General features: G+C 48.4%; 1 protein-coding gene across 2 annotated transcripts in view; it reads left to right on the top strand.

Annotated features, from left to right (window-relative positions):
- LOC142576056 (leupaxin-like) overlaps positions 1 to 27,481 on the top strand; it is an 85,323-nt gene that overhangs the window by 11,749 nt on the left and 46,093 nt on the right. Inside the window, exon 1 of one of the 2 annotated variants that reach the window (XM_075685975.1) lies at positions 7,103 to 7,399. The exons of the other annotated variant lie outside the window; for it this stretch is intronic. Coding sequence (XP_075542090.1) covers positions 7,324 to 7,399 — 76 coding nt within the window. The 5' untranslated portion in view covers positions 7,103 to 7,323. Of the gene's footprint in view, positions 1 to 7,102; positions 7,400 to 27,481 lie in introns of those variants that run through there. 2 annotated transcript variants of the gene reach the window in all.

Here is a 27,481-nt window from a genome sequence, read left to right as displayed (position 1 = left end):
AGCAACGCCTATATTTACGACCGCAACGCTGAAACGGTTGTTCCTCGCCCTTTAAACACTTAGGCCCCAGCAGTATTAATCCGAGAAGGAAATTGTTTTCGTACCTGTATGCGAACATAAGAAGCGTTCTTCCTAATGTAGATGCTCTTCAAAACCTAGGTATATATACTACAACAGAATCAGATTTGTTTGCAGTCACCGAAACATGGCTTAACCCTGCTATAACTTGAGTCGTAAATACTGCGACTTTTCCCAGATTTCAATATTTTCCGACGTTACCGCACTAACAAACGTGGCGGTGGCGTAATTATGGGTAGTCGTAAAGGTTTTCAGTTAACTGAAGTTAGAACATCCTTGTGTTTGCGAACTATGTTCGTTCTCTGTAATGCTTCTTATCTCCCCACGATAATTGGTGTTTGTTCTCGCCCTCCAGCTAGTGAACCTCTTTTTGTACACGAATACCACGAGGCTCTTCGCTGTCTGACCGAATCTTATCGGCATCTTCCGATACTGCTATTATACGGCTTTAATTTTCCGGCAATATCCTGGACCAATCTAGCATGGATAGCCTCCAAGAACGATATCGAGAGCGATTTCATTAACTCGTGCCTAATCTTTGGACTAACGCAATTTATCAATGAATGCACACGTTACAGCGATAATTCTTCTAATACTCTAGATATTCTTCTTGAATCTGAGCCCGACAGGGTATTAAAAAAATGACGTTTATGCCAGGGCTCAGTGACCATTCAGCAATACATGGATACTACCGCTGTCAACTTTCGTATCCCACGAAAATAATTAAAACGATAACACTGTACGATAAGGATAATTATTCTGCTATAAACTCTGAGCTCGAAGAATTCACTACTTCTCTTCTGACTTCTCAAGCGTTCAGTCGAGGCTAACTGGTTACTCTTTAAAAAACAAAATACTAGACCTGTTCACTAAGCATGTACCCAACATTAGCGTAACCGAAAAGAAGTCACCCCCGTGGTTTAACGTCACATTGAAGCGACTGAACAATAAAAAGAGAAGGCTTTTTCATTCTGCAAAACGATCCAATGACGCATGCGCGTGGAGCAGCTACTGTGACGTAGAAAAAGAATTCGAAAGACTCGCAAACACAGAAAAAAAAATTTTTTTCACAGGCATTGCCCGCTATGTTACAAAATAATAATAAAAAAAGAATTCTGGAACACCATTAACCCTAATAACCCCCAACCATTAGCATTTTCGACGAACAAGACCATCCAATTCCCGATCGTGAGTCCGCCGAACTTGATTTCTTCCATGTTTACCGCAGAACCTGTCGGCAACTTACCTCCCTTTCCTTATCTCGACCGTACCGCGATGCCCAAATCACATTTTGTCCAAACGGCATAGCAAAACCAACTGACTCATTAAAACTCACATCTTCATGTAGGGTGGACGGTGTCAACGCGAAAATGCTAAAAAGCACGAAATACATCACTAGTGTGGTACTGTGCCATATATTCCAGCAGCCACTATCAACAGGAGTCGTACCGGTGGACTGGAAAGTGGGAAAGATCATTTCAGTACCCAAAAAAGTTCCTCCTCCTTTGTGCAGCAGTTATCGCCCTTTTTCACTTACTAGTGTTTGTTCTAAACTAATGAAACGTGTGATCTGCTCAAACATTGCCAATTTCTTAAACTGCAATAGTTTCTTTCATTCTAGTTAACACGGCTTTCGCGCAGGACTCTCATGCGTTACCCAACTAGCTTTATTCTATAACTATATTAGTTTCAGCCTCGACTTAAGCATATCCGTCGATGCTCTCTTCTTTAACTTTGAAAAATCATTCGACAATGTTCCGCATCAATTAACGGTCACTCCTGAAGGTTTCTCGACTAAACATCAACACACCTGTATACAATCGGATTCGCAGTTTTCTCGCCAATCGACAACAATATGTCTATATATGCTAACGCCCACTCATCTAACCTATTCCCCGTATGTAATCTCTGGTGTACCACATAGATACAATACTTGGGCCCCTACTTTTTCTCATTTATATTAACGACCTCCCAGCTAATATCTCTTCTACCATTCGTCTATTTTCAGATGACTGCGTCGCATATCGTTCCATAAGAAACAGTGTAGATAATAATACTCTTCAAAACGACCTCAACCTTACTGAGTCCTTGTTTAGCAGGTGGTTAATGTCTTTAAATATAAATAAAGCTTCCTTAATACCTTTCCACCGAAGGCCACATTACGAACCAGCACAATATATCGTCTTCGGCTCCGCAGTATCATCCACTCAATCTTATAAATATCTTGGCGTAACATTTTCAGGCAATCTCTCCTGGTCAACCCACGTAACTTAAGATGGCTAACTCTGCGAATCGCGCTTTGGGCTTTCTTCGTAGGCACTTAAGACTCCCCCCCCCCCCCCCCCCCCCCGTCAGTGAGCCTATTATCTTACATTTGTTCGCCCTAAGTTAGAATACGCATGCGCTATTTGGAACCCTCATCAATCTAACCTATCTAATATTCTCGGATCAGTCCAGAATCGTGAAGCTCGTTTTATTTTACTCTCTGTATTCTTACCATTCCAGTGTTTCCGAGCTTAAGGCTCGTGGTCACCTTTGCAACCTTGAATTTCGACGTCACATATCTAGGTTATGCCTTTACCACAAATTTTATAATGCCCCCTTCGAAGTTCCAGCGATCTTACCAGTTCATCTCTTGTCCAGCCGCGCTAACCAACCCAGAGCGGTTTACCCTCTCCCAGCGCAAACTACCACTCATCTTCACTCCTTTTCTGTGACGACCGCACGGGACCGGAACCATGTACACCTACAATGGCCGTGCACCACTGCGATCCACATAAGTTCAAGGCGGCACTGGAATCGCGCTTTCAGTGTAATTAAAACTCATCCGTCATGTAATAAATAAAATGAAATGCATGTGCAGATATCTCACTCACGAAGCCTTCCCTCTCTATTGTCTCAAATCTATCCTTGAGCTGCATACGCGCAGCAGCTCTTCTTCTTGATCTTTCCTGACTATATATATATATATATATATATATATATATATATATTGCGGACTTCTTTCATGCTCGGAAAAACACTTTAATGTAGCATGTATTGAGCAACAGAGAGCTGCATGAGGAGTTTCTCATGTCGCCCTACAATTTTCTCATTGACATTTTTCATCTAACTATACTACTTGAGAAGTCGATTAATTAATCTAGACGAATTGTGTAATCAGAAGGAATGCGAAAAATAGTCTGTCTCCGAGCCGCGTCAAACAGCATTGCCTTAGTTCTGTCCATGCAGCTGCGTGGCATTCGCATATTTTTAAAATGTGGCTAAAGTTAGCAAGGACACCATATATATATATATATATATATATATATATATATATATATATATATATATATATATATACATACACACGCTATATGCAGTAGAGCGCCTGTTACATCGTAATTATCTCTGTCAAGGTGGACACCTGAAACTATACTCGGGTTTTCCCACGTGACAGTCACCTTCTTAATTCATCATCATCACCAGCATAATTGTAACAGTCATTGCTTTATACGTCCATTGCGGGACGATGACCTCTTCCAGCGATCTCCAATCACCCCTGTTATGCGTCCACTCCCTCATAGGCCTGCAAATTGCTTAATTTTGCCGTACCGCCTCGTTCTGTGCCATCCTCGACTGCGCTTCCTTTCTCGTGGCACCCATTCCGTTACCCGAATACTTGTCGTGCCGAACTGCACTTCCCATCAACCTCAGCTAGAACATACAGGCCACATGCGTTAATTATAGCTCTCTTAACTAGTACTGCAAACACGGAATATCAACTTATAGGCTACCCGCCGTGGTTGCTCAGTGGCTATGGTGTTGGGCTGCTGAGCACGAGGTCGCGGGATCGAATCCCGGCCACGGCGGCCGCATTTCGATGGGGGCGAAATGCGAAAACACCCGTGTGCTTAGATTTAGGTGCACGTTAAAGAACCCCAGGTGGTCAAAATTTCCGGAGTCCTCCACTACGGCGTGCCTCATAATCAGAAAGTGGTTTTGGCACGTAAAACCCCAAATATTATTATTATTAACTTATAGGCTGTTAAAGCATTTTCTAAACTTTATTTTCGCTAATTTCATGGCAATAGGTTGACCACAAGAGTGAAAATGAAGGGCAAAATTATAATTTTTTTTTATTTGCCGTCGAGGCCCCAGCTACAGTACGTCTGCAGTGTAACGTTCGGGATTTGAATGTAATCTCTCGTACTTGGGCTGTTATATATATATATATATATATATATATATATATATATATAGCTCGATGAATATTCTCGAAACTTGCTGTGTTCAGTCTTTGTCCCTTTTAGAATGCAATGCAGCCCTGTCTTTATTTATAAAAGAAATCAAAATACGTCTGAGCTGACGCTGTGAGAATCCATGACGTCATAGTGAGCTGGAGCGGGAACGTCAGCGTGGCATCGCCATCCGTCTTTCATTTTCTGGATATTTCTTTTTGACGGAGCAATTAAGCCTCTTGGCACCGTAAGCGTGTGTGTGTGTGTGTGTGTGTGTGTGTGTGCGTGTGTGTGTGTGTGTGTGTGTGTGTGTGTGTGTGTGTGTGTGTGTGTGTGTGTGTGTGTGTGTGTGTGTGTGTATGTGCTGCAAAGCGGTGGTGCATTTAACACAGCTTAACTTCATCAACCATATGAAGACGATGTGTCCCGCTCAATTGCGCCCGTAGTGGATGCCGGCCATCTTACTTTGGGCATTCGCCGGTGCAAAGACAGTCCGCGAAAGTGTACGTAGGGGGGTGTGTGAACTTATTAGGAACTGAACAACGTGATCATTATAACGATGGTTGCATATCACAGGTCGCTATATGTTTTGCGCTATCTGCATGAAGTGGGTCTGCATGCTTGCACTGTCCTTGTAGTTTCCGTGTTGTACTGCCTGCCAGCCCAGACGAAATTGCAAAAAAAAAAAAAAACGGTGTTTCGAGAATTGCACTGTCCACTCTCGTAAAATCAAACTTGATGCCGCTGTCTTCTCGGCGACCTGTTTTCTCTGTTGCGCGCGGCCGGGCTCAGCTGTTGCGAGCTCTCGCTTGGCGCTCGGAAATAGCTGCTTGCCGTCATGCTGCGGGCGGCCTCGATACACACGACCCGGCAGGCTCCTTTGTAATAATAAAGTCTCACGAAAAAAGAAACGAAAAAGAACCGTGCAGTAACGAGGCCACCGACACGAGCAGCGCATGCAGGCGCATCCGGCGCCAGTGTCTTACTGCCTTGACAAGTAATTAACCCAATTCGGGGCCGCCCATCATGCAGTCTCCCAGGTTAAGCTAGGAATGGTCTCAACGAAAAGAAAGAAGAAAACCGCCTGGCGTCCCGATATGCGTGCAGTCAAAATTAAGTGCAGTATACTGTTGCTGGCTGAAGACAAAATAGTTTTCGTCAGCTATGTGTGGCAGCTTCAGTCCTTTTTTTATTTAAGTTTTCTCTTCGTGGAGACTGCAGCTTGATCTCTTATTTGGGATTTTTTTTTTTCGATGTGCCCGAACTCTGTGGTGCAAGTTCGAATAACGTGAAGCATAGCCTTGTTGGTGAGCTATAGAGCACGTGGGTTCGATTGAATGCACTCAGCGGCGGCCGCATGCCGGTATATACGTAGGTGCCGCGTGCAAAACGCGCGCGCCGAGATGTATCGGTGCACTGAACCCCAGCTGGTTATAATAATAATAATAATAATAATAATAATAATAATAATAATAATAATAATAATAATAATAATAATAATAATAATAATAATGCGTATCATCCGCTGCCCCGTCCCTCATATATAGCCTATATGAGCAGCTTTAAGGCGTAAAACACTTTCGTTTAGACAAGAGCCATCCGCTAATCCTCAGACTTAGTATTTATATTCGCGCACGAACGGATCGCGTATATTTCAACCTGATACATCGGCCTTCTCTCTGCCGTTCACGGAGTGGTCACTTTGCACCTGCGCACAAATGCTTACGAACCTCGTGCTGAATTCGCAAATATCTTCGTTAGTAAGAGTTGCTTGCCGTTGGCCGGCATCGCATAAGAACTTTTCTTCGTGTGCGCGTGACTATGTATACTGACGCACAACGAATGTACGCGGCCTACCTGTTCCTTGCGGCCGTAATCCGACGGGGAAGCCCGTCGAAAGCAGTGTAATCCGCCCATCGTGGCACGCCCGCGGCTGTCGTGGTACGCAAAGCCCTTCCGAGAGCACCCAGCGATCGCTCCATTTTTTTCTCCGCGTATGTAGACGCGGTCCACCCGACGTCTGCCGCCAGTGTTCTTCTACGCAGTACACAAACGCTTCTTCGTCACCTCGTTGTATGCGGAGCAGCGAGTCGGAGAAGAGGCGGCGGCGCACGTTTTTCGGCATACGTGGTCACGTGGCGCAACCGGCGTGGGTCGCGCCACACATATCCTTGCTTGCGCACGCGTGCATAGACGTATGCGTATACTATATACGTATATGCGACGCACACAAACAACTCTCGCACGCCGCGCAATGCGTGGTATTTTCCCCGGGTTGGAACTGGCGTATGTATGTGCGTTTGTGGCGCATACGACACTCTCCCTTTTGTAACCTTGGTTCGTGTACCGCGGCTGGTTCGTACGCCTAGGCCCCTCGCAGTATATTGTCGATCCCTCAGACGCGTTCTTGAGGCGCGCCAGTTCTCGGCGGCCGCCTTTCCATTCATCCAAATAAGGTGGCGTCGTGGTCGTCAGGGGCGCCGGCGCGGCAAACGTCGAGGATTGCGGGCGTGGGACGAGAGCCCACACCTCCGAGCAAGCGTATAGCGAGAAAGCTTGCATAGATCTGGGGGTGCGCGGGGGCCACCTGGGTCCCAGGGTTTCATTTTTGTTTCCGTATATTTTTGTTTTTATTTCTTTCTTGTACACGTGCCTGGCGCGTTTGTTTTCTCTCCTCGCTGTGTTTTGCGCACGGCACTGATTTTTGAGTTGGCGACGTTTGATTGCGATCCCTCCCCCCACCAGTAGCTCGGGTACCTCCTTGTTCGCAGCACTTTTCTCGTGCGTGTGCCCCGCTATTGTGCGTGTGCCCCGCTTTTGTGCGTGTGGATCTGCGCGTGCCACCGTCTGGATCGTATACATACACGTTCTCTTGAGCGAGTTGTGCTATACGCGCCGAGTGTGGGCAAAGTTTGACGTTTCATACGCTGCGGACGCGGGCATCCCTCTTGGCACGTCGTCTGCGCTCTTGGATTGACGGAGATAGCCGATTCGGCGAATCGACAAGAAAAGGAGCGAGGTCACCATGACGATGGTAGCGCACATCACCTACACCCGAGAGGTGGAGGAGAAGGAAGAAGTGGAACACAGGGCGCCACGCCGTGAGTTGGAACTCCTTAGTACATATAGTTCACAGCTGATCTGTAGAAACGATTGAACAATTGGTTCGTTGGCGGTAACGGCGCCTCTCGGCGTGGTCGAGATCTTCGCGCTGGTATGTGTTGGTCGCCATATATATCCATATATAAAGCGCGGGCGATCGCACGCTCGCGCAAGGACATGCTGCAGCGATCGTGACCGGAGTAACGGGTTGCCTCCTGGCCGCGGCTGCGTTTACCTGTGGCGGCGTATTGGTTTTGATACCGCTCAGTGCCTTATATTCGACTGTATGTCAAGCGGAGAGGAAGGTGGCGCGCAAGCACACCCGCCGCTGGTGTATCAGTGGCTGTATATGCGTAGCAAAAGGCCGCAGGTTCGACACCCGCGGCGGCAGCGGCTGCACGTCGATGGGGCCGCGATGCAGAAGCGCTCGTGCTAATCCACTGCGTCATCCCTTAGAACTCGATGCGCACTCCCGGGACGTTAAAGCACAGGACGCACGTATACATATGGCCCCCTGTGAAACAAAAGAGAACGCGAGGTTTCTGGGCTGTATGCGATATGTCGTTGCCTTAAGATGGTAGTCACGAATGCGAAGCACTGCTTGCATGCCGAGCCTCCCTAGCCGGAATCATCCTCAACCACGCACTCTGCACGCGTTCTTGAACTCGGCGCGCGACTCATTTAACCATTATTGCAGTGTATTTTTTATCTCTCCTTCTCTCTTTCTCGCATACTCGAACACGCGCGCTGTTTAGCATCGGAATAAAAGCGGAGGAGTAAGTTTATGTAGACCGGAGACCATGCGTCGACGCACTCGGTGAATCCTGCGTAGTCGGCGAGCCATCAATATATCGAACGTTGTCTCTCCTAAAGGGCTACAGGGTTTCCTGCGCAAGCGGTGATAAAGCATTGCACGAGATGTATATGGTATAGCTCGGTTTTAAAAGTAAAGGCGGTTGTTGGATACATACATACATACATACATACATACATACATACATACATACATACATACATACATACATACATACATACATACATACATACATACATACATACATACATACATACATACATACATACATACATACATACATACATACATACATACATACATACATACATACATACATACATACATACATACATACATACATACATACATAGCGGCTGCGTGCGTGTATTCCGTGTGCCTCTTCTTGTCCCTGTGCTTTTTTTTTTCGCTGGAACTCGCTTTTCCCGAAACGTTATCGTACCGCGACTGCTTCTTGTCATGCCCTCGTAATGGATAACTAGCATGGTTCATCGGCTAGCGCGCCGTCGAGACCGTTCTGCACACACACGCACGCACACACATGCATATATATACTTGACGAGTGTTGCTCCCTAATGAGAGCTGCCTCGCCCGCTCCGCGGGAGATTCCGAGAAGAGATCACGGAAGCAGCGACGTGCGTGTATATAGCGTGTGTACATGTATACGTACATGCACACCTCTCGCGCACCGTTGGTGGTGACCTCGTTTTGGACAATGTGTGCAGAGTTCCGTTGCAGCAGGCGCTGCGACGGCTGCAGGGCCGAGCCGGCCCGATAATATTGTAACCAGTCCATATTTCATTTTTTTTTTCTTCCGTCCGTCCGCCGCGGTAGCTCGATCAGCGGCTATGGCGATCAGCGTGCCGTGTGCACGAGGTTTTGCAGCTTCCAATATCGGCCGCGGCGGCAGCATTTCGATGGGGGCGATTAAAAAGAAAAAAGAAAAGAAAAGGCTAGTTTATGCTTATACCGATTTAGGTACAAGTTAAAGAACCCCAGGTGGTTCCGAAATTAAATCAGAGCCCTCCTGCTTCAACTCTCATATGCGACTGGGAAGTTAAACCCCACAATTTAATGTTTTTGTTTTTGTTTCCGCGCTTTGTCGGTGGTCTGTATAGACGTTCGGCATTAAGCGTACTTTATAGCGAAGATCGGCCAGTCGTCGTATTATAAAAACGGTGTAGAATGTAGCGAAATAAATTCTTGTGCGTTGTACCGTCCCAGGGCTTACGTATGTGGTCCACGCACAGCCCCGCGGAATCGGTCATTTGCGCGCCGCTGCAATAGTTCCTTCTGTGCAATCGGCTATAGGCCTGGGGCCGAATCTTATAACGGTTTGGAATACGAACCGTCCGCTTCGCCGCCTACGTCATTAGATGTGCCACTCCCAAGCCGGCGGTGGAAGAAGGGGAGTACGTGACCAATAGATGAGAGGGTGCCAGCTCTGAAGTGTACGTCATTATACGACGAGCTTATCGAGGAATTGCAGAATGTTTCTGCTTGCTAAATGAATGTAAAATAAAAATTAAATATTATACGCCAAGTTTTGAAGCATAATAAACTTGTGGTGTCGGACGTTTACGCAATGCAGAAGTAATTTATTAATGTCATTCTTTTTCATTCTCAGCCCACAGGCGGTATCGTAAGCGTAAATGAGTTGGCCACGGAGTTGGCAGAGCGCAGGGCGATGTCGTCTGCTACCAGGAGCTCGCACGATGCCTGCAATAGGAACGCACTACCAGCACTTCTCAAGTAGCTAGCACGACAAAACCGTGAACTGGTTCTTAGGGACACCTTTACTAGCCGACTATATCAATTTTCCTTCTTTTTTCGCCCTTCGTCATCGGCTCGGACATGACTCGCTCGCCGTCGCGCTGCCGCTATCCCTGCGATCTGCCCCACGGCGCGTCGCGTGATAGAAGCAGTGGAACTTAAATCGAACATTACGGTATACGGGCCCTGCATTGCCTGCGCGAAGTCAAATCGAAGAGTGTGGTGCTGACGGTGCGCGCTGTGCCGTGAAATTGAGAAACAGCACTCCCGAACTAGAGGAAAAAGGGCAGCCAAATAAGAGAGCTCCACAATACCTTCCCGTCCTGACTGTATAGTTTTATCAGCCGAACGAAGGAAGCGCTGAACCAGCCTAGGTTGAACCCTTCTGACTGCTGAAAGGCGATCTGCGAGCTATTCACACTGGCGATAGCACTGGGAATTCGATTTCACTATGCAAATATCTCCTTGGCATTGACTTTGAAGCTGAAGTAACGGCAAAGCTGACCCAGCCCTTCAACCGGCCAACACAGTAATTGCGAGAGCAACTTTGTGGACAATGCCGCAGGGCGGCGCAACTCATTATCCGTCACTTCTTCGAAAGCGTATCGCATTTCCAGCCGTGGTCGACACCGAAAGAGCAACGCCAAGCAGACGACAAAGGCAAGTAATAGCCTCCGAAGCAACCAACGCACGCGCGCGCGACGCCCGCGCGTCTCCGGGGGTGCGCGACCGCCGCGCGCGGCCAGGGTCACAAGCCAACAGCCAAGCCACAGGAACGGAACCCAAAGCGGACTACCCCTTCTCCGGTTCCTATGACCGGTTCGCTTTGAAGATGATTGACAGATGCGTGACGTATTCGAAAATTGCGATACCGCCCCGCTGCCTCTGACGACCTGTGACGTAATCAAAATTTTAGCCAATCAGGTGAGGCCAAAAGAACGGTTCCCCAACCGAACCGTTATAAGATTCGGCCCCTGACGTCCGCTCGTTCATGTCGATGTTGATTCCTTGGAACACTTTCAAGTACCCACGAGAAGGTAGCTTTACATATCATATGGTGAAAAGTTTGACATGATCATCTGGGATCCTATACAAAACCCGCGCGATCGTACCAGGTCATTAGACAAATGACAAATGGTTGTTTTTCATCTCGGCAGCCTCACTTATACTGACGCACAGGCGTCGATGTCTGGAAGAACAAAAACGCGTTTGAAACGTGTTCGACACTGTGTACATTATTTATTTATTTATTTATTTATTTATTTATTTATTTATTTATTTATTTATTTATAATTGAAGCTCGTGCTCACGCATCAAGTATACGATAGTCTATTCGTGAGAAGAGAGGACGGCGTGCTGCTTCTTGGACAGTGTAACGGGTTCAGCGACTCTGCATGACCTGGGCACGTGCCATTCGTCTAGACGAAGCTGCGATAACGACGCGAGCAAACTATAACGATAAGCTATCGGCGTGTTTGTCAGTGCATGGCTTTTTACACCGCCGAGTCTCCGCGATTTACCTGAGCCAGACGACGCACGGGTTTGAACCGCGTATATAGGCTGTGGCGTTGCTGACCGAGACAGAGGCACACACACGCACGTGCAAACACACACACACTGAATTCCGCCCAGTAGTATCGCGTGGCCTCTCTTCTCCCGTTTCAGGATATAGTGTATTGTTTAGCTGGTTGGTGCGACATTTGAGCGAAGGGGAGCGCTAAAGTTGTACGAAAAAAAAAAACGAAGAAACGCACACGAACAGCAAGGACGTTCCCGGTACTTAGCAGGCAACGGTGCGGAAGCTAAGTATAGTGCGCTCATAGCCGCCTCAGTCCGCGCGTATCGTATTTTGTTTTGTTTTTTCCGCCTAGCTTTCTTTGCGAACACTCCCGGAATTTACTGACTGCGGCTGCTGGGTATACTGCTGCTGTCTTGCGGAAGAATCTCTCTCTCTCTCTCTCTCTCTCTCTCTCTCTCTCTCTCTCTGTTTGTGTGTGTGTGTGTGTGTGTGTGTGTGTGTGTGTGTGTGTGTGTGTGTGTGTGTGTGTGTGTGTGTGTGTGTGTGTGTGTGTGTGTGTCGCACGCACAGAGAGAGAAAGAGAGAATAATGCGCCCGATTGTGGGATCGAACTTCGGTACCCCATCACACCAGTCCGATGCTCTTTTGTTTTCTTTATTGCCGGTTCCGACAAGACAAAACAAAGCACGATTTCTTAAAGCGAGTCAGCCTATTTTTGCCGACGCCACTGGAATAATATGTCTTTAGTATACAGCCGCGTCGTCAAGCAGTGCAGCGCCCTATAAACTTGCGTGTACTGAACAGCATTTTCTGTGAATTTTCGACGTACTCAGCGTATATTGACGTCGAAATGTCTAACCTGCATGCGCGCTTTCCACAAGCTGGGCACGCCACGGAGCATGATCTCGTCATAAGGCACTTCCGTGGTGTTAACTGGTAGAAAACTGCTGCCGTGCGGATTGAGTGGTAGCTCATTCTCCTTTTATAGTTCTATGTATAGAACACCGGGTCCCAGCATTCTAGGAAAACATGCGCTAATGGCCACAGTTTTTTTTAAATTATTATTCAGCGTAGGCATTGTGTCTTCCAGGCTACGACCAGACCTTTCTCGCTCAGCCATGTTTTCACTGGTAGACTGGTAGTGTGTTCGTTGTAATTTGAGGAAGAAAATTCTTATGTTTGGCTTAACTGGTTCATTCTTTTTATTCGCATTAAAATATTTTTTTCCTTGTCCTCCACTGTGTGTCCATCGATATAGAAGCTCTGGCATGAGTGTATCAATAAATTCTTTGCGCAATTTTTTTCTTAGAAATTGTATCGTAGGAAATCTGACAGTAAGCATATTGACAGAGACCACTATTTCGCGCATGTATCCTCTCAGAGAACCGAGAATTTCTTCACTGAATGACACAAAATCATCAGTCACATTTGATTAATTGTTAGCGGAAAGGCATCTTTTTGGTCCAGAGTAAAAAAATCACAGGGTCTCTTAATTATGGTATCCATAAGACGACTTGAAGGCGAAAGCTGAAGTGCCTATGCATTAAGGACGGACATATGACGTACACATTCCCCTTAATTCGCTTACTTATCCCCGTAATTCGCTTAGTCATCTGCCCTTAATTCGTTTAGTGTACTTCGCTTAGCGATCCCTCTTAATTCCAAAAGTCGAGGGTTATAGACTCCCTCCCAAGGTCGTGGGTTCGAATGCCCTAATTAACGTCGCCTTCATTAACCCCAAGGTCATGGGTTCGACTCCCACCAAAGGTCGAGGGTTCGTAGCCTTTTTGTACCTTTCGTGTCGACGACGCGTTTTTCGCTCAAGGTCGACTGACTATAATGAGACACAAAAGGCTTCTGCCTTCACAAAACGCGAAACAACTTGCCGCAAGAACAAACGAATGAGCCTCAATCTCCAAGTTGAATTCCGTCAATCAGAGGCCACGGTCGCGCGTAGACACTTCAGTCGTGCCAACGGCAACTAGCTCTTCGAGATGATCGCCGCGTGTGTCGCTCTACGCGTATAGCACGGCTGCACGAGACGAGCACGTGCGCGCGTGCTCTAATTTCTTTTGAGCCGAAGACGGCGGGAACGAAATGAGCAAATTTGTAACTACAGCTTCACGAAAGCAGTTCGCTTCACGTATACAGAATCCAGGATGTGCGTTGTACCTGCATATCTTTTTTTTAATCTGCGACGCTTTCTGTAGAATAAATATACGTCGTAGTTTGCGAATAACTATACAACACGTGGACGACAGGCTGCGTCGAATCTTGCTATGCGTGAACCTTTGTGCTTGCAGTATACGCGACGCACTACGTCTTAATTGGTCGCGAGAGCCAGCGGTGCGCTGTGGCCATTTGTCGCAGAAACGATGTCACGACGCTTGTTCGGTGGTAAGTGTGCATGCAGATTCAGACTCCGCGACGTCTTATGTGTAATAATTGCGTCATATATTGCTGCATAGCAGTGTGGGACTTAACGTTACATCGAATTATATGACGCGTATCTGTATATTTCATTCGTATGGGACGCACGATTTCTTGTTCACGAATGCGAGCATCGATCAGAGGTCTCTCTAGCATTCAAATCATTAGCATCGCGGCGAGCTTTCCAAGTATATACATAGGCAGCGCATCTTTTTATAAACCGAACGTAAAGCGATACCTAAGGAAACTCGTCGTTCATCGGTCCAGACAATGGTATTTTCAGGATATTATTTAAGCGCAGAATGGTCACAACAGGCGGCCCGCGTCGGACATTTATGAACCACTCCTACGAGCGCACGTTTTCCAAGTATGCCTGTGCGTTAACGGATAATGCCGCTCATACGGTAGTGCTGACCTGACTCTTTTGACGTTTTTTTTTTTGCGTTAATTGGAAGTCTTGTGTAAATCGAAACCATAGAAGCAATACTGACGAGCCTCGACCTAAACAATTTGCTACAATTTCTTTTTTCTACAAATCATTTTCGGTTTATATCAGGTAGGTTTTTGTCTCATGACGTCATGAAACGGAAGGTGGCCACGTGGGAGCAGAACAATTGTGACGTCCTGGCACTTGCCCTCGCGGCTCACTCGGACGTCTGCAACGCTGCTATAATATATCGGACCGCGCAATGAGTAGCAGCCTAGTCAGGTCCCCTTGCCAAGTCTCGTCAGAAATATTGATTATGCAGCAGAAGTCGTAAAGCACCGTCCAGGAAGTGTTCTGCCTCAAGAACTTAAAAAAAAAGAAAGGATGTTCATTGGTAGCTGAGATAGAAGTAAAATGAATGGTGCGATGCCATGATGCGAGGAGGCGAGCTACCCTTCTCGGAGCAGACGCTTTCTCCCATTGCCTCGATCGGCGCCCGCAAGCACGTACCTTCTCCCACATTGGAGTCGAGGGTCCGCATATCCTTTACGTGAAGACCCCCTCCCCCCCTCTCGCTTCATCTTTTTTTCGTCTCTCAGCGTGGTGGGCCTTCCAGAGGGAGTTTGATGCGTCCTGCGTTTAATTTGGGGGCTACAGGCGCTGCGCATAAGCACGACATCGCCATTCTTGTAAACTCATGTCTTCTGGCGGGAATGAATGAATAGAATTTATTGATAGGAAAGACAGAGAGGTCGACCTGAGCTAGTGCGCTCTAGTCTGCTACTCTGCACTGGGGAGGAGGGAAGGGGAGTGAAAGTATTGGGATGGATGATGATGATGATGATGATAAGAGAAGTGGTGAGTAAATTTGCGCATCCGAAAAGGGAACTGGAAGTGCGCGTGGCACCTTGTTTGAATTTTCACCCGTCTTCGCGGAGTATATCGATGCGAAAGTATATAAAATGGTCTATTGAGCGAAAAAGCCTGCGGCGTCTGTAGCAGCGAAACGGCACCTAAATTCCCATTGTTTGTGACGCCAGGTCACGAGCGCGCCTCGACGGAGCGGACCGGGCGAAAGCCTGCTGCCTCGCTAGTGCGCCAGGTGTTGCATAAGGGGAGAGGGCATCGCCGCGACGCCACGTCACCCCTCGTTTTCGGAAGCTTTCGCGCGATCACAGCGGGCACAACCACGGTTTGCTTGTCTTGTGACAAGGAAAACGTAGACGTGACTCTCGCGACGAGACAATGCGCAAGGGACAAGCCCCAGCATCCGCAGCTGGCACATCGTCATTATTTTAACGGTGACCGGGGCCGCCATTAATTCGGCGAATGTGCTGTACAGAGAAGCGCACTTGCGAATGGGGAAATAAATCAACAGTGCCCCGAAAAACGCAAGCTCCCTTGTCAAACCATTGGCTTAGGCAGCATTCCTTTTTCGGCCACCTGTAGTATCTAATTTCCTGTGATTTTCTGTCTTGATTTTCCTTCGCTGTCTGTTGTCTTTCTATCGGCTTCATTGCAGATCGATCCCATCGAATCCCCCCCCCTTTCTTTTTTCGCCCATCCGTACGTATAGTTGTATCATACAAGTCATTGTGTTACGGTGACATCTGCGCATGCCAGTCAGCCACGGCGCCCCAGTATATGCGTGAGTGATCGCCGAATAAATGTTTTTTTTTTGTTGTTGTTGTTGCACCCGTGTCTGATACAACAGTTGGACGAATAAAGATGACATGTTTGCTAATCGCTGCACACGGTTTGCCATTATACGTACATAATGTCCTTGGGTAGCTTGCACAAACATTTCATAACGAAAATAATAACGAATTTGAGAACGCGTTCTTGCACGCACTAGGAGTCGTCTAGGAAACATTTAAGAGCGCATTCTTAAATTCATTGTTATTTTCGTTATGAAAACTGTGTCTTAGACTGTGTCTGAGGAAACAATAAAGAAAGAAAGAAAGAAGAAAGAAATGTCCTTGCAAAGCCGCCCCTGGGCGCCTGGTCCGCGGCGAACGTGCGTACGTCCGGCAACTTCCACGGAAATTCGTCCTCGAGAGAGTTTGCCGGTAGCTGAAGCGAAATTTCGACGCCGAAAAGGTTGGAAGAGCTGCGGCGTTATTAGAGAGTTTAGGGGACGCAAGCGGCTTGCGTACGCAAGAACTAGGGACGACGGCACTGCGCTTGCGCAGGCCCCTACGTCTGTGTCTGCGCATGCGCAGTACCGGCCTCCCTAGTTGTTGCTTGCGCAAACCGCTTGCGTCCCCTAAACTGAAACTCTCTATTGGGCGTCTGGGACGAGCGGCTATACTGCAGGAATGCGCGTTTACGCCAGTATCGCGCCAGGAAGCTCGATATCCTTGGCATTTGCCGAAGGACGCGACCGCGCGTTGGTCGGCACCGGACTGGGGTGGGTGCGCGCTGTTGGCGAAGCTGTATGTGGGTTACTGCGTGTGCGGGGAGGAATCGTGGAGGACGGCGTGCCACGTCTCGAGAAGGACTGCATGGGCGCCTTTCACGGCCGGGCTCTCGCCGAGCTTTGCTTGCTCTCTCTCTCTCTCTCTCTCTCTTCTTTCAGTATGGAGACCCGCTTTCACACTGCGCGAAACTCGTGTAACGTTTTTGCATGGGCTGCTTCGCCCCATGCCGCGATGTGCAAGTGGTTATTTGTGTCACGAACAGTATGCGTTGCGCTTTACGGACGAGAACAATATATATATGCGTGGGAGGGGACTGTCGTCAGGAATATACATGTTTGGTTCTCGGCTCTTCCTTTCCTGATTTAAAATTTTAAATACCCAGGAATCGAAATGCAGGACAGTGGGAAGCATGTTGCTTCCAACCGCACCGCTTTCCAATATATATATATATATATATAATGTCCTGCATTTCGATTCCTGGGTAGGGACACGATATTTTTAATTCAGGAATGGAAGAGCCGACAGCCAAAGATGTATATTGCTGACGACAGTCCCCTCCCACGCAAGGGACCCAGAAGACGAATATACCGCGTATTCCTTGTCCTATAGTGCTACTGCTTTGCCAAAAGCTATTAAACAGACTCTGGAACGCGAACGCGAACCGTCGGAGACGATAATTAGCGCAAGTGTATCCTAAGCGCACACTCCTTACTCGCCTTGGTGGGACGGGCCTTGCCACGACTGCTCCGGCCTCGTCGAAGCCTGATGGCAATCAATAGTCAAGAGGGAAGGGTAATGGGATATCGTTAATACGTTTCAACAACAGAGAGTTTACATTTAAACGTATACGAGCAGCTCAGTCTAAGATTCGATCGGGCGCCTCATCAAAGGCGCTCGCAGACTGGCGTCAGAGCCATCGCGCTTGCGCGCTGTACGAGCGTCCCTGTCTGCGGGGTGTCCACGTCTCGGCATTGTCGTTCGCCTCGCCACTCTCGTGGCCTCTGGCACGTTGTAGAAGGAACGTGAAGTCAGCCCGCGTCGACACGTTGCCAAGGCCGCGTGCTGTGGCGTTGCACAATATGCACCACCTGCTGCTCGGCGCGACACCATTCAGCTGAAAAAAAAAAAAAAATGCGTAGCCCATATAGCCGACCAGTTCTGCTTGGCTACTTTGAGATTTTGCCGTACCGCTTTGTCCGCGGAGTCTCCGACGTCTGTTACGTACACGCGCGCGGACCGAACTTCCGACTGCCGCTTAGTTGCGCATCTGCTCGCGTGACATAAGTTGTCGGAATGTTTAGAAAAAAAAAACGATACACAAAGTGATGCAAGAAGAAAAGTTTAGTCTTTCAACTTGATCAGCTATAACAAGTATAGAGAACGTGCTTTGTTAGAAGTATTGACTATTTTGAAGCTCGTTCACAAGTGAAACTTTATAGCTATATGCTATGCGAACGAGAGAAACAATGCTAAACGGTCGAGCGACACTGTTAGTGCACATCGTGCCAACGCCGACGAGCTCCCTGAGATGGTTGCCGCGTGTTCCACTCTTGTGTATAGCACGCGGCTGCGTGAGAGCGCATGCGCGCGCGCCGCAAAGAGTATAAACTTTATTGATGCAGTTTTCCGTGAGGAGGGCTCCTTCATCTAGGGCGCCTGCGGGCCGCCGGAGGGTCCCGGTCGATCCAACAGCTGGTGCTGCAGTCATCCTGGCTGGAGCTGAGCAGCAGGGCCTCCCATTGGGATTGGGGATAGTGGGTATCTCGGTGTTCCGTTGGCATTCCCGTGCAGTACCGTGCTGCAGGTTTCTTTTCTTCTTTTCATTTTTCTTTACGCCTGTGACGCAGGAATGAAATGGGCTAATTTATAGCATAGATCCCAAGATGGGGTGCGTTGGATATGCATCTTATTTTATTTATTTTTTCGAATTTTGCGGCTCACTCGATCGTGACGTACTCCACTATTCAAAACGACGCGGACAGGAAGGTGGTTCCAGGCCATGACAGTATACTTAGGAAAAAAATTACTTGTGATATGTCGTTGTGCTGCTCGCTCGAGGAGAATAAACGGCATTTCGATGGCCTCTATCTTCCTCTCTCACGCACTCATACACACAAACATCCTATTTAAGCGCGTTCATTAAAAAAAAAAAAAAGCAACTTACTCGGACAGCTAACAAGGGCGGCGCCGACGAGTGGGCATTTATTTGGCCATCTGCGCGATGGCACGCCGGGCGTGTGCTCGAGAGCCATATACGACCCTCCGCGGTGCGGCCTCGTATTCGCTTTAATTGGCCTCAATATAACGCTTCTCTCGAAAAAGCGAAAGGGAGAGAGAGAGAGAGAGTTAGCTAGCCACGGGAGGGACGCGAAGAGGGCCGGCGCATTTCTTGGGCGGCACCACCCAGCGCGCTTTGGAGGGGACGGCGAAAAGTGATAAAAAAATAAAAGACGCCGCCAGTGGCGCCTGCGCGTGCTTTTCCTCTTTGACTTGTTGCCCGAGATCTCCCAAGGATGCGAGGCGTCGGCGTTTTTTTTTTTTTCTTTGCGGCACGTTTGATGTCTGGCCGCCGTCTTGGGCACTTTCCCAACTAGTATGTATAGTATATATTGTCAATTTGTTCTCCACGGCAGCCACGGGAAGCGCTACAGTATATAGACTTTTGAAATATTTGGCAGCGGCGATTGGTGTCTCCTTATACTTTTATGGCGGTTTTTATGCTGAGGCGGGAACGTGCGGCACGGTCATTACAGACCAGGCACAGATGCATCGTACGGAGCGCGAACTGGCGCACTGGGTGCAGCATGTGCAACATGAACATGCCTCGGTTATATAGCGGAAAGTATAAACTTACTAGGTTGGGATATAGCAGAGCGTTTGCAGCAGTCTTAAGCCTTTGGTATAACCGGACTCCTCTGACTTCCGAATGGTATGAGAGTTCCTCTATATGTGCGGCTTCGCTGACTTTGATCAGTCGGTCGCACTTGCATACGTCTACGAAAGCCTTCTTTCTTTCTTTCTTTCTTTCTTTCTTTCTTTCTTTCTTTCTTTCTTTCTTTCTTTCTTTCTTTCTTGTATTTTTAACGAGATAGGCTGACGATGCCCTGGGGCATACTGCTCGCGTTCGGACTTACATTTGAGATTCGTTGTACTTAAAGGCAGACGTGCAAGTGCGGACAAAAGTAGAACTCAAAGGGCGACACGAACAGCAACGTAAACGCCTTTTCGTTCTACTTTTGTCTGTGCTTGCACGCTTTCCTGCCAAACTGCTCAAACATTCAGTCAGAGTTCTAAGTTACAGCTGAGAGTAAAGTACTTCTCTGCTGGTGGTCGCGTCGTTGTTGTCATTGTTGGTCTAGTTGTTGTTACTATCAGAATACGGTCTCTGGCGTTCTTGTTTGCCCTCGTTTCCTGGTCTGCAACTCGAGTGCCGAAAAGTCGCGCATGTTCTTGTTCCTTTGTTCATTCCTTCCCGTTCTCGCCGCTGTTCTGCGCGTACGTACACAGCCGGTGTCAACAGCTGGGCGGCCTTTATTGCCTCCTTCTCGGCTTCCCGTTCTGCGCTGTCGCCTCCGTCGACGTGTGTGGCGCCTTTTCGCCGCGACCTTGAGTGCCTATAGTAGACGCGGAAGTCTAACCTTGACTCAGCTCGATCCTCAATTTGTCTGCGCACGTCTCACCGCCGTGCTTTTTCAGCTCCCGTTCGCACGTTTCCCGCTTTATTTGTGTGTTTGTTTTATTCGTTTTCCTTTTGCTGTCGTGGTCCCCCCTCGCCGCTCTTTTTTTTCTTCCCTTCCCCGCCCCTTTTTCCGATTCCGACCGCTGCCTCTTTCTACGGCATTTATTAGGAGCTTTGCAGCTCTCATTCATTCTTCGTCCCGCGAGTTTCAAATTGCCGACAGCTCTTGACACTTCTTTTTTTTTTTTTTTTTGCCTTTGCCCCATTCCCTCTCATCTGTCAACGGAAATGAAGCATTTTGGCTTATTTTAATTTTTACGTTTCAGATGCGACTGTCACAATCCGTATGTGCGTGCGTGTGTATGTGGCGTTATATGTCTGCATGCAATCTGACGCAGCCGATCGACATGGCAACTCGACGATATTTAGCTTCGTATGGCATCAACGGGCATGGCGTTTCTATGTTTTCGCGCGTGTGCGCGCGCGCGCAAATTTGCTCTGAGCGGAAACGTAACGTGAGAACGGACAATGTTGAGTCTGTAAGGATCTCTATATAGACTAAACAGTATGCGGTGTTGTATCGAGTACATGGAGCTTTTGGGGCTACCCTGCCACTTCTTTTATTAGTAGCGTTAATAGTTCTCGCAACGTTCTCGTGGCTCCTTTGTGGCTCCGCGCTTACACTGTCCACTGTGAATGAGAAGGCGCCCGTACTTGACACCGAGACGTCACTAGAGAGTTCTAGCCCATAACGTACAACGGAGACCGGATAACGTCATCTTGTGACCGCGGGACACTATGCAGAGCAGTACCAAATCAGTTTTGACATGCTTTAAGTCTCATTAGTTTGTCAGGAACAGGTGAGGCCAAGGTTTGCTTTTATTATTATTCTTTCTTGTTGCTTTATTTATTTATTTTATTTACTTAACCCGGACTCCTCTTCGCCGGTAGGTCAGTGCGACGTCGCAGATATCAAGGTTGCGGTTGCGTATAATTGGCTCATCTATATATAATGCAATGCGGTCAGTCTTTGCCGATAAACATTTGACTGGACCGAAACAGAAGCTGTCGGAATTTATGACGTCGCTGCGTGTTACTTGAATTGAGGGCGTCGCCGCCTGTCATTCGTTTTTGCGTCTTTTCTTTCGCTCCCTTTTTTGCCAAATAAATAAATATCCGCGCGACGTCGCGGGTATCACGGTTGCGGTTGCGTGTAATTGGCTCATCTATGTATAATGCAATGCGGTCACTCTCTGCCGATAAACATTTGACTGGACCGAAACAGAAGCTGTCGGAATCCATGACGTCACTGCGTGTTACTTGAATTGGGGGCGTCGCCGCCTGTCATTCGTTTTTGCGTGTTTTCTTTCCCTCCCTCTTTTGCCAAATAAATAAAAGGTCTCCTTCCACAGCAAGAGTAGCGTTTTCGCTGCTGTAGAAGCGTAACTTTCTGACACGGCTTAGCTTTTAGTACTCCTCTATGGTGTCCTTCTTTAAGCAAAAACGCGCTGAATCGTTATATCGGAGTTACGTAAACTGTATGGGTTAGACAAGAGAGAATGAGTTGTTTATAGCCGTCTGCTGAGCCCACGTCTCGCAAACGTGATTCTGTACAGGTACATACATCCACAAATGTACATGTGTCAACGTTACGTGTCGGCGCGTAGATTTTCGATGCAAACGCTATTACTTTTGAAATGTATGCCGACGAGCACCTCCTCGGGGAATGCTATTGCAGTTTTTAAAGCATTGGCGGAACAGCATATATATATATATATATATATATATATATATATATATATATATATATATATATATATATTAATTTTAAAAATGTTGCGTCGTGTCTTCCTATAAATTCTGTGTCCGTGTCTGCACGGCTTATGCCTTCTGTCACGGTGAATCTCTGCCAACTATCACTCAACTTTCTGTAGTAGTTATATTCTGGTCGCTCAAATAAGTTTCGCTCGGAGCTATCCGAACCTTCAGTTCAAAGTCTTCTAATAGTAAGATGATGCCGGTTGCACTTGCTTCGAGCAAGTTTGTAAAGACATGTCTTTACAAACTTGCTCGAAGCAAGTGCAAGTTCTCGAAGCAGGTGAAATATGCGACAGAAAAGCCGCTTATATAGTCGCTCTGACCTAAATACAATATATGTTTCTTTTTTTTTTTTTGGGGGGGGGGGGGGTCAGTCTCGGCTGTTCGATAGTTTTACTGCTGTTTGTGTGTTGCGTTAAAAAGATAAATTTCTCAAGAGGCGTGAGCTCAGGGCACTCCTTCAAAGAGATGCGTGCTGTCCTTCCGCTGTTTGGATCGCACCGCTGGTACGATCTGTTGGGAACTCGGCGCTGACGCCCGTGGTTGTACCTGGGTCGCAAGCCCCAAGGGTAGCGTTGGCCTGGCGGCCTGGGGTACAACTGGAAGCATCCGAAGGTCCCGGCAAAGCATGAGTCGACTGGTAACAACGAAACAACTTGTTTATTTTAACATCGCAAAGAGTTGGCGGTCAGGTTTGACCGAAGAAGAGAGACGGGAGAGCACTTCACTCAACAGAAGAAATCGGAGCCCTCTCTTTTTGCGTCCGGGGGCAGCTGTTTTTATACTCTCGCAGTTGAGGGCAAGAAGGAACCCCTCAAAAGACGAGCACGTGAATGTACAATGGGCTAATGGTGACGCACACTGTCGTAGCGATGCCGTAGCACCATGACGAGCACGATCTCGTAGCACCCTGTCGAGCACGATCTCGTAGCACCCTGTTGTAGCGCTGCCGGTCGGGCACAATGACTGTAATGAGAGGATGGTCCCTGCTTTGGCATCGCCTGTTTCGGGCACAATGACTGGAATGAGAGGATGGTCCCTGCTTTGGCATCGCCTGTTTCGGGCACAATGACTGGAATGAGAGGATGGTCCCTGCTTTGGCATCGCCTGTTTCGGGCACAATGACTGGAATGCGAGGATGATCCCTATGCGGTCGCATCGCCGCAGTCGCGCCTGGAAACACCTGGCGATGAGCGTTGCGGCGACGACGATCGGGCCAAAAATGTCTGCCGCCCCGCCGCAGTCGCGCCGGCAAAACCACGTGTCGCAGGCGAATCGCAACAGACCGCCCCGCCGGGGGAAGGAGATCCCGATGGACAGGGGACTGCATCCGCTGTCCGGAGGGATGTCGCTCGATGATGCTCCTAACCGAAGTCGGGCGTCCCTCGACGTTTCTTGAGCGCAGCGCACAGAGAAGGCCTCGTTCTCTTGTTCAGGTTCGCACGGGACACTGCAAAGTGACTTCGGGAGAGTTCACATTTTTGTTCTCGTTCCCGGTAAGCGTTAGAACTACGCTGAAACTCAACCGCTCAGTCAGCAAGCACGGCACAACCCTCACTAAGCCCTGCCAGGCTCTTTCCCCTTTTTATACCACTGCCTAGTTCCTTACAGTAGTCTAGCATCACTCAGAACGCGTCCACAAATTGAAAACTTGCACTAGAAAGCATATCATCACTTTGAAACACTAAACAAAAGCAATATGTTAAAAAAAATCCTGCCTCAGGAAAAAAAACATCAGTAACAAACAATTTTGAGGCTGATTCCTACGTTAGGGGCTTCGACTTAAGCCATCGGCGTTACCGTTGAGACTCCCCTTTTTGTAACGCACCTCAAAGGAATATTGTTGTAAAGCGAGGCTCCAGCGCAGGAGGCGGCCATTTTTGGGAGAGATGGTCTGCAGCCATTGGAGAGGGCAGTGATCCGTCTCAATGATAAACCTCGAGCCGGCTAGATAGCATGACAATTTCTGAACGGCCCACACGAGACACGCACACTCTTTCTCGGTGGCGCTATACGCCTGCTCACGACTGGTCAGCTTACGACTAGCATACAGGACGGGGTGTTCTACTTCTCCATTTTCCCGTTGGCACAGTACAACGCCCATGCCTCGCTCACTAGCATCGCACTGAACAATGAACCCTTTTGTATAGTCTGGCGATCGTAGCACAGGCTGGCTTGTTAGGGCACTCTTTAGGGCGCTAAAAGCTCTTTCCTTTGTCTCGTCCCAGACGACTGTTTGAGGCTCTGTTTTTCTTAGAGCATCCGTTAGGGGAGCCGCGATATCAGAGTACCTAGGGATGTACCTCTGATAGTAGCCGGCGACACCCAAGAACGACCGAATATCGGTCTTGGTGCGCGGTTGCGGAAAGTCTCGCACAGCGGCCACTTTTATTTCAGAGGGGCGGCGACGACCCTGACCAATCACGTGACCGAGGTAGACAACCTCGGCCTGTGCTAACTGGCACTTAGGAGCCTTTACTGTCAAGCCTGCTTCGCGCAGGCGGGTTAGCACTGCCCGCAAGTGTGTCATATGCTCAGACCAGGATGCGGAGAATATCGCTACGTCGTCTAGATACGGTAAAGCGAATTCTTGCTGTCCCCGCAACACTTTATCCATGAGACTTGAAAAACAGTATGGCGCGTTCTTCAAACCAAAACTCAACACTTTAGGACGGAATGTTCCCATTGGTGAAATGAACGCCGCATACCTACTAGCCTCTTCTGTAAGTGGAACCTGCCAATAACCCCTGACAAGATCTAGGGTGGAAATAAACTGAGCGCTACTAACTTTCTCAAGGCGCTCCTCGATGTTAGGGATCGGATAAATTTGATCCTTAGTGATGGAATTAAGCCTGCGGTAGTCGACGCAAGGACGAGGTTCCTTGCCCGGTACCTCAACTAAAATCAAAGGGGAGGTATAATCACTCTCACCTGCCTCAATAACACCGAGCTGTAGCATTTTCTTTACCTCAGCCTTCATAATATCGCTCTGGCGGGGTGACACCCGATACGCCTTGGATCGTACTGGCTCTGTGGAGGTAAGTTCTATATCATGAGTAAGTACAGAAGTCCTACCAGGCCTCTCAGAGAACAGACCTTGAAACTCTTGTAATAGCTGGTGTAGTTCGGTTTTCTGCTCGGGCGACAGCGGTGCTTTACTGATAAGGTCACTAATGACTTGACCGGTGTCTTCCCTGTTCGTCACTGAGCCTAGTCCCGGAAGCTCGACCGGAAGCTCTTCAGGAACGTTTACCATCATGCACACCACTGCTTCCCTTTGTCTATAAGGTTTGAGCAGATTACAGTGGTAAACTTGCTGTGCTTTCCGCTTTCCTGGCAGACTTACCACGTAGTTAACGTCCGACAGTTTCTGAACAATTCGCGCTGGGCCCTCCCACTGCACGTCTAGTTTGTTGTTTAGCGATGTGCGCAATATCATGACCTCATCGCCAACCTCAAAACGACGGGCCCTGGCTGTCCGATCATAATAAACCTTGGCCCTCTGCTGGGCCTTTGTCATTGCTTCACCTGACAACTCCTGTGCCCTTCTTAAGCGTTCGAGGAGCTTAAGCACGTACTCCACCACGACTGGGTCGTCGCCCCTACCTTCCCATGATTCTCGAAGCATGCGAAGCGGAGACCGAAGCGAGCGACCGTACACCAGTTCAGCTGGCGAAAACCCCGTAGCCGCATGCGGCGCGGTCCTTAAAGCAAACATCACCCCAGGCAGACACAGCTCCCAGTCAGTTTGATGTTCAAAACACAAGGCTCTCAACACGCGCTTCATGACGGAGTGGAGCTTCTCAACGGAATTCGACTGTGGGTGGTACACTGAGCTGTGTAACAGCTTTACCCCACACCTTTCGAGAAAAGTTGTCGTCAAAGCGCTAGTAAACACTGTGCCCTGATCTGATTGGATTTCCACAGGAAAACCAACTCGCGCAAATATGGACAGTAGTGCATTAACTATCTCAACTGAGCTGAGTTCTTTAAGCGGCACTGCTTCAGGGAACTTTGTCGCTGGGCAGATCACAGTCAAAATGTGTCTGTACCCCGTGGCTGTTACCGGCAGAGGTCCCACAGTATCAATAACGAGCCGTCTAAAAGGCTCCGTAATGATAGGTACCAATTTCAACGGCGCCCTCGATTTGTCCCCTGGTTTGCCCACCCGCTGACAAGTGTCACATGTCCTCACGAAATGGTCTGCGTCCCGAAAACACCCTGGCCAATAGTACTCTTGCAAGAGACGGTCCTTAGTTTTCTTAACTCCTAGGTGTCCGGACCACGAACCCCCATGCGACAAGCGCAACAGATCCTGACGATAGCATTGAGGCACGATCAGCTGATCGAACTCCACTCCTCTTCGGTCTAGATACTTCCGGTACAGGACTCCACCTCTTTCCACAAAACGCGCAGTTTTCCTGGCGATACCTTCTTTGACATTGCAGCGCACGTTTTCCAGGCTGCCATCCTTTTTTTGCTCGGCTATCAAAGCCGACCGGCTGACTTTTAGCAACCTATCAAGTCCGTCTGACGTAGGCGCGATGAGCAAATCAGTAGATAGCTCTTCTAACTTTCCCGAATCGGGATTTTCCTCTCCAGTATCTGGCGCCTTCAACGCTACAGACTCAATTTTATTCAGTTCGGGCGTGCTCTGAATATCAGCTTGCTGCGCCTCTGACCCTTTTTCGTTGTTTGATAACGTCGGCCCCGCAACTACCGCCTTTGCAGCGAGCTCCCGAACCTTCGATCTGGTTAAGGCCTGAACACTAGCTTCACCAAACAAAAGCCCCTTCTCGCGCAGGAGGTGATCGGACCTGTTTGAAAATAGGTACGGGTACTGGGGGGGCAGCATAGATGACACTGCCGCCTCCGTCTCAAGCGCTCCGAAAGGTCCTTCAATAAGCACTTTTGCTACCGGCAGACACACGCTATGAGCTTCCACGGCTTGCTTGATCCATGCGCACTCGCCCGTAAACATACGGGGTTCTACGTAAGACGGGTGAACTACATCCATCGTTGCTGCGGAATCGCGAAGCACTCGGCACTCTTTCCCGTTCACGAGGAGGTCTCGCATGTAAGGCTCGAGAAGCTTCATGTTCTCGTCAGTGCTGCCTATTGAAAAAAAAACAACTTTTGGTGTTGTTTCCGGACACTGCGCCGAAAAGTGACCCGGCTTCTGGCACGTATAACAAACGCCC

Source organism: Dermacentor variabilis, chromosome 3, assembly GCF_050947875.1.
Source record: "Dermacentor variabilis isolate Ectoservices chromosome 3, ASM5094787v1, whole genome shotgun sequence".
Classification (NCBI taxonomy): Eukaryota; Metazoa; Arthropoda; class Arachnida; order Ixodida; family Ixodidae; genus Dermacentor; species Dermacentor variabilis.
The sequence above is the reverse complement of the archived record's forward strand: the minus strand, read 5'-3'. Positions and strand labels throughout refer to the sequence as shown.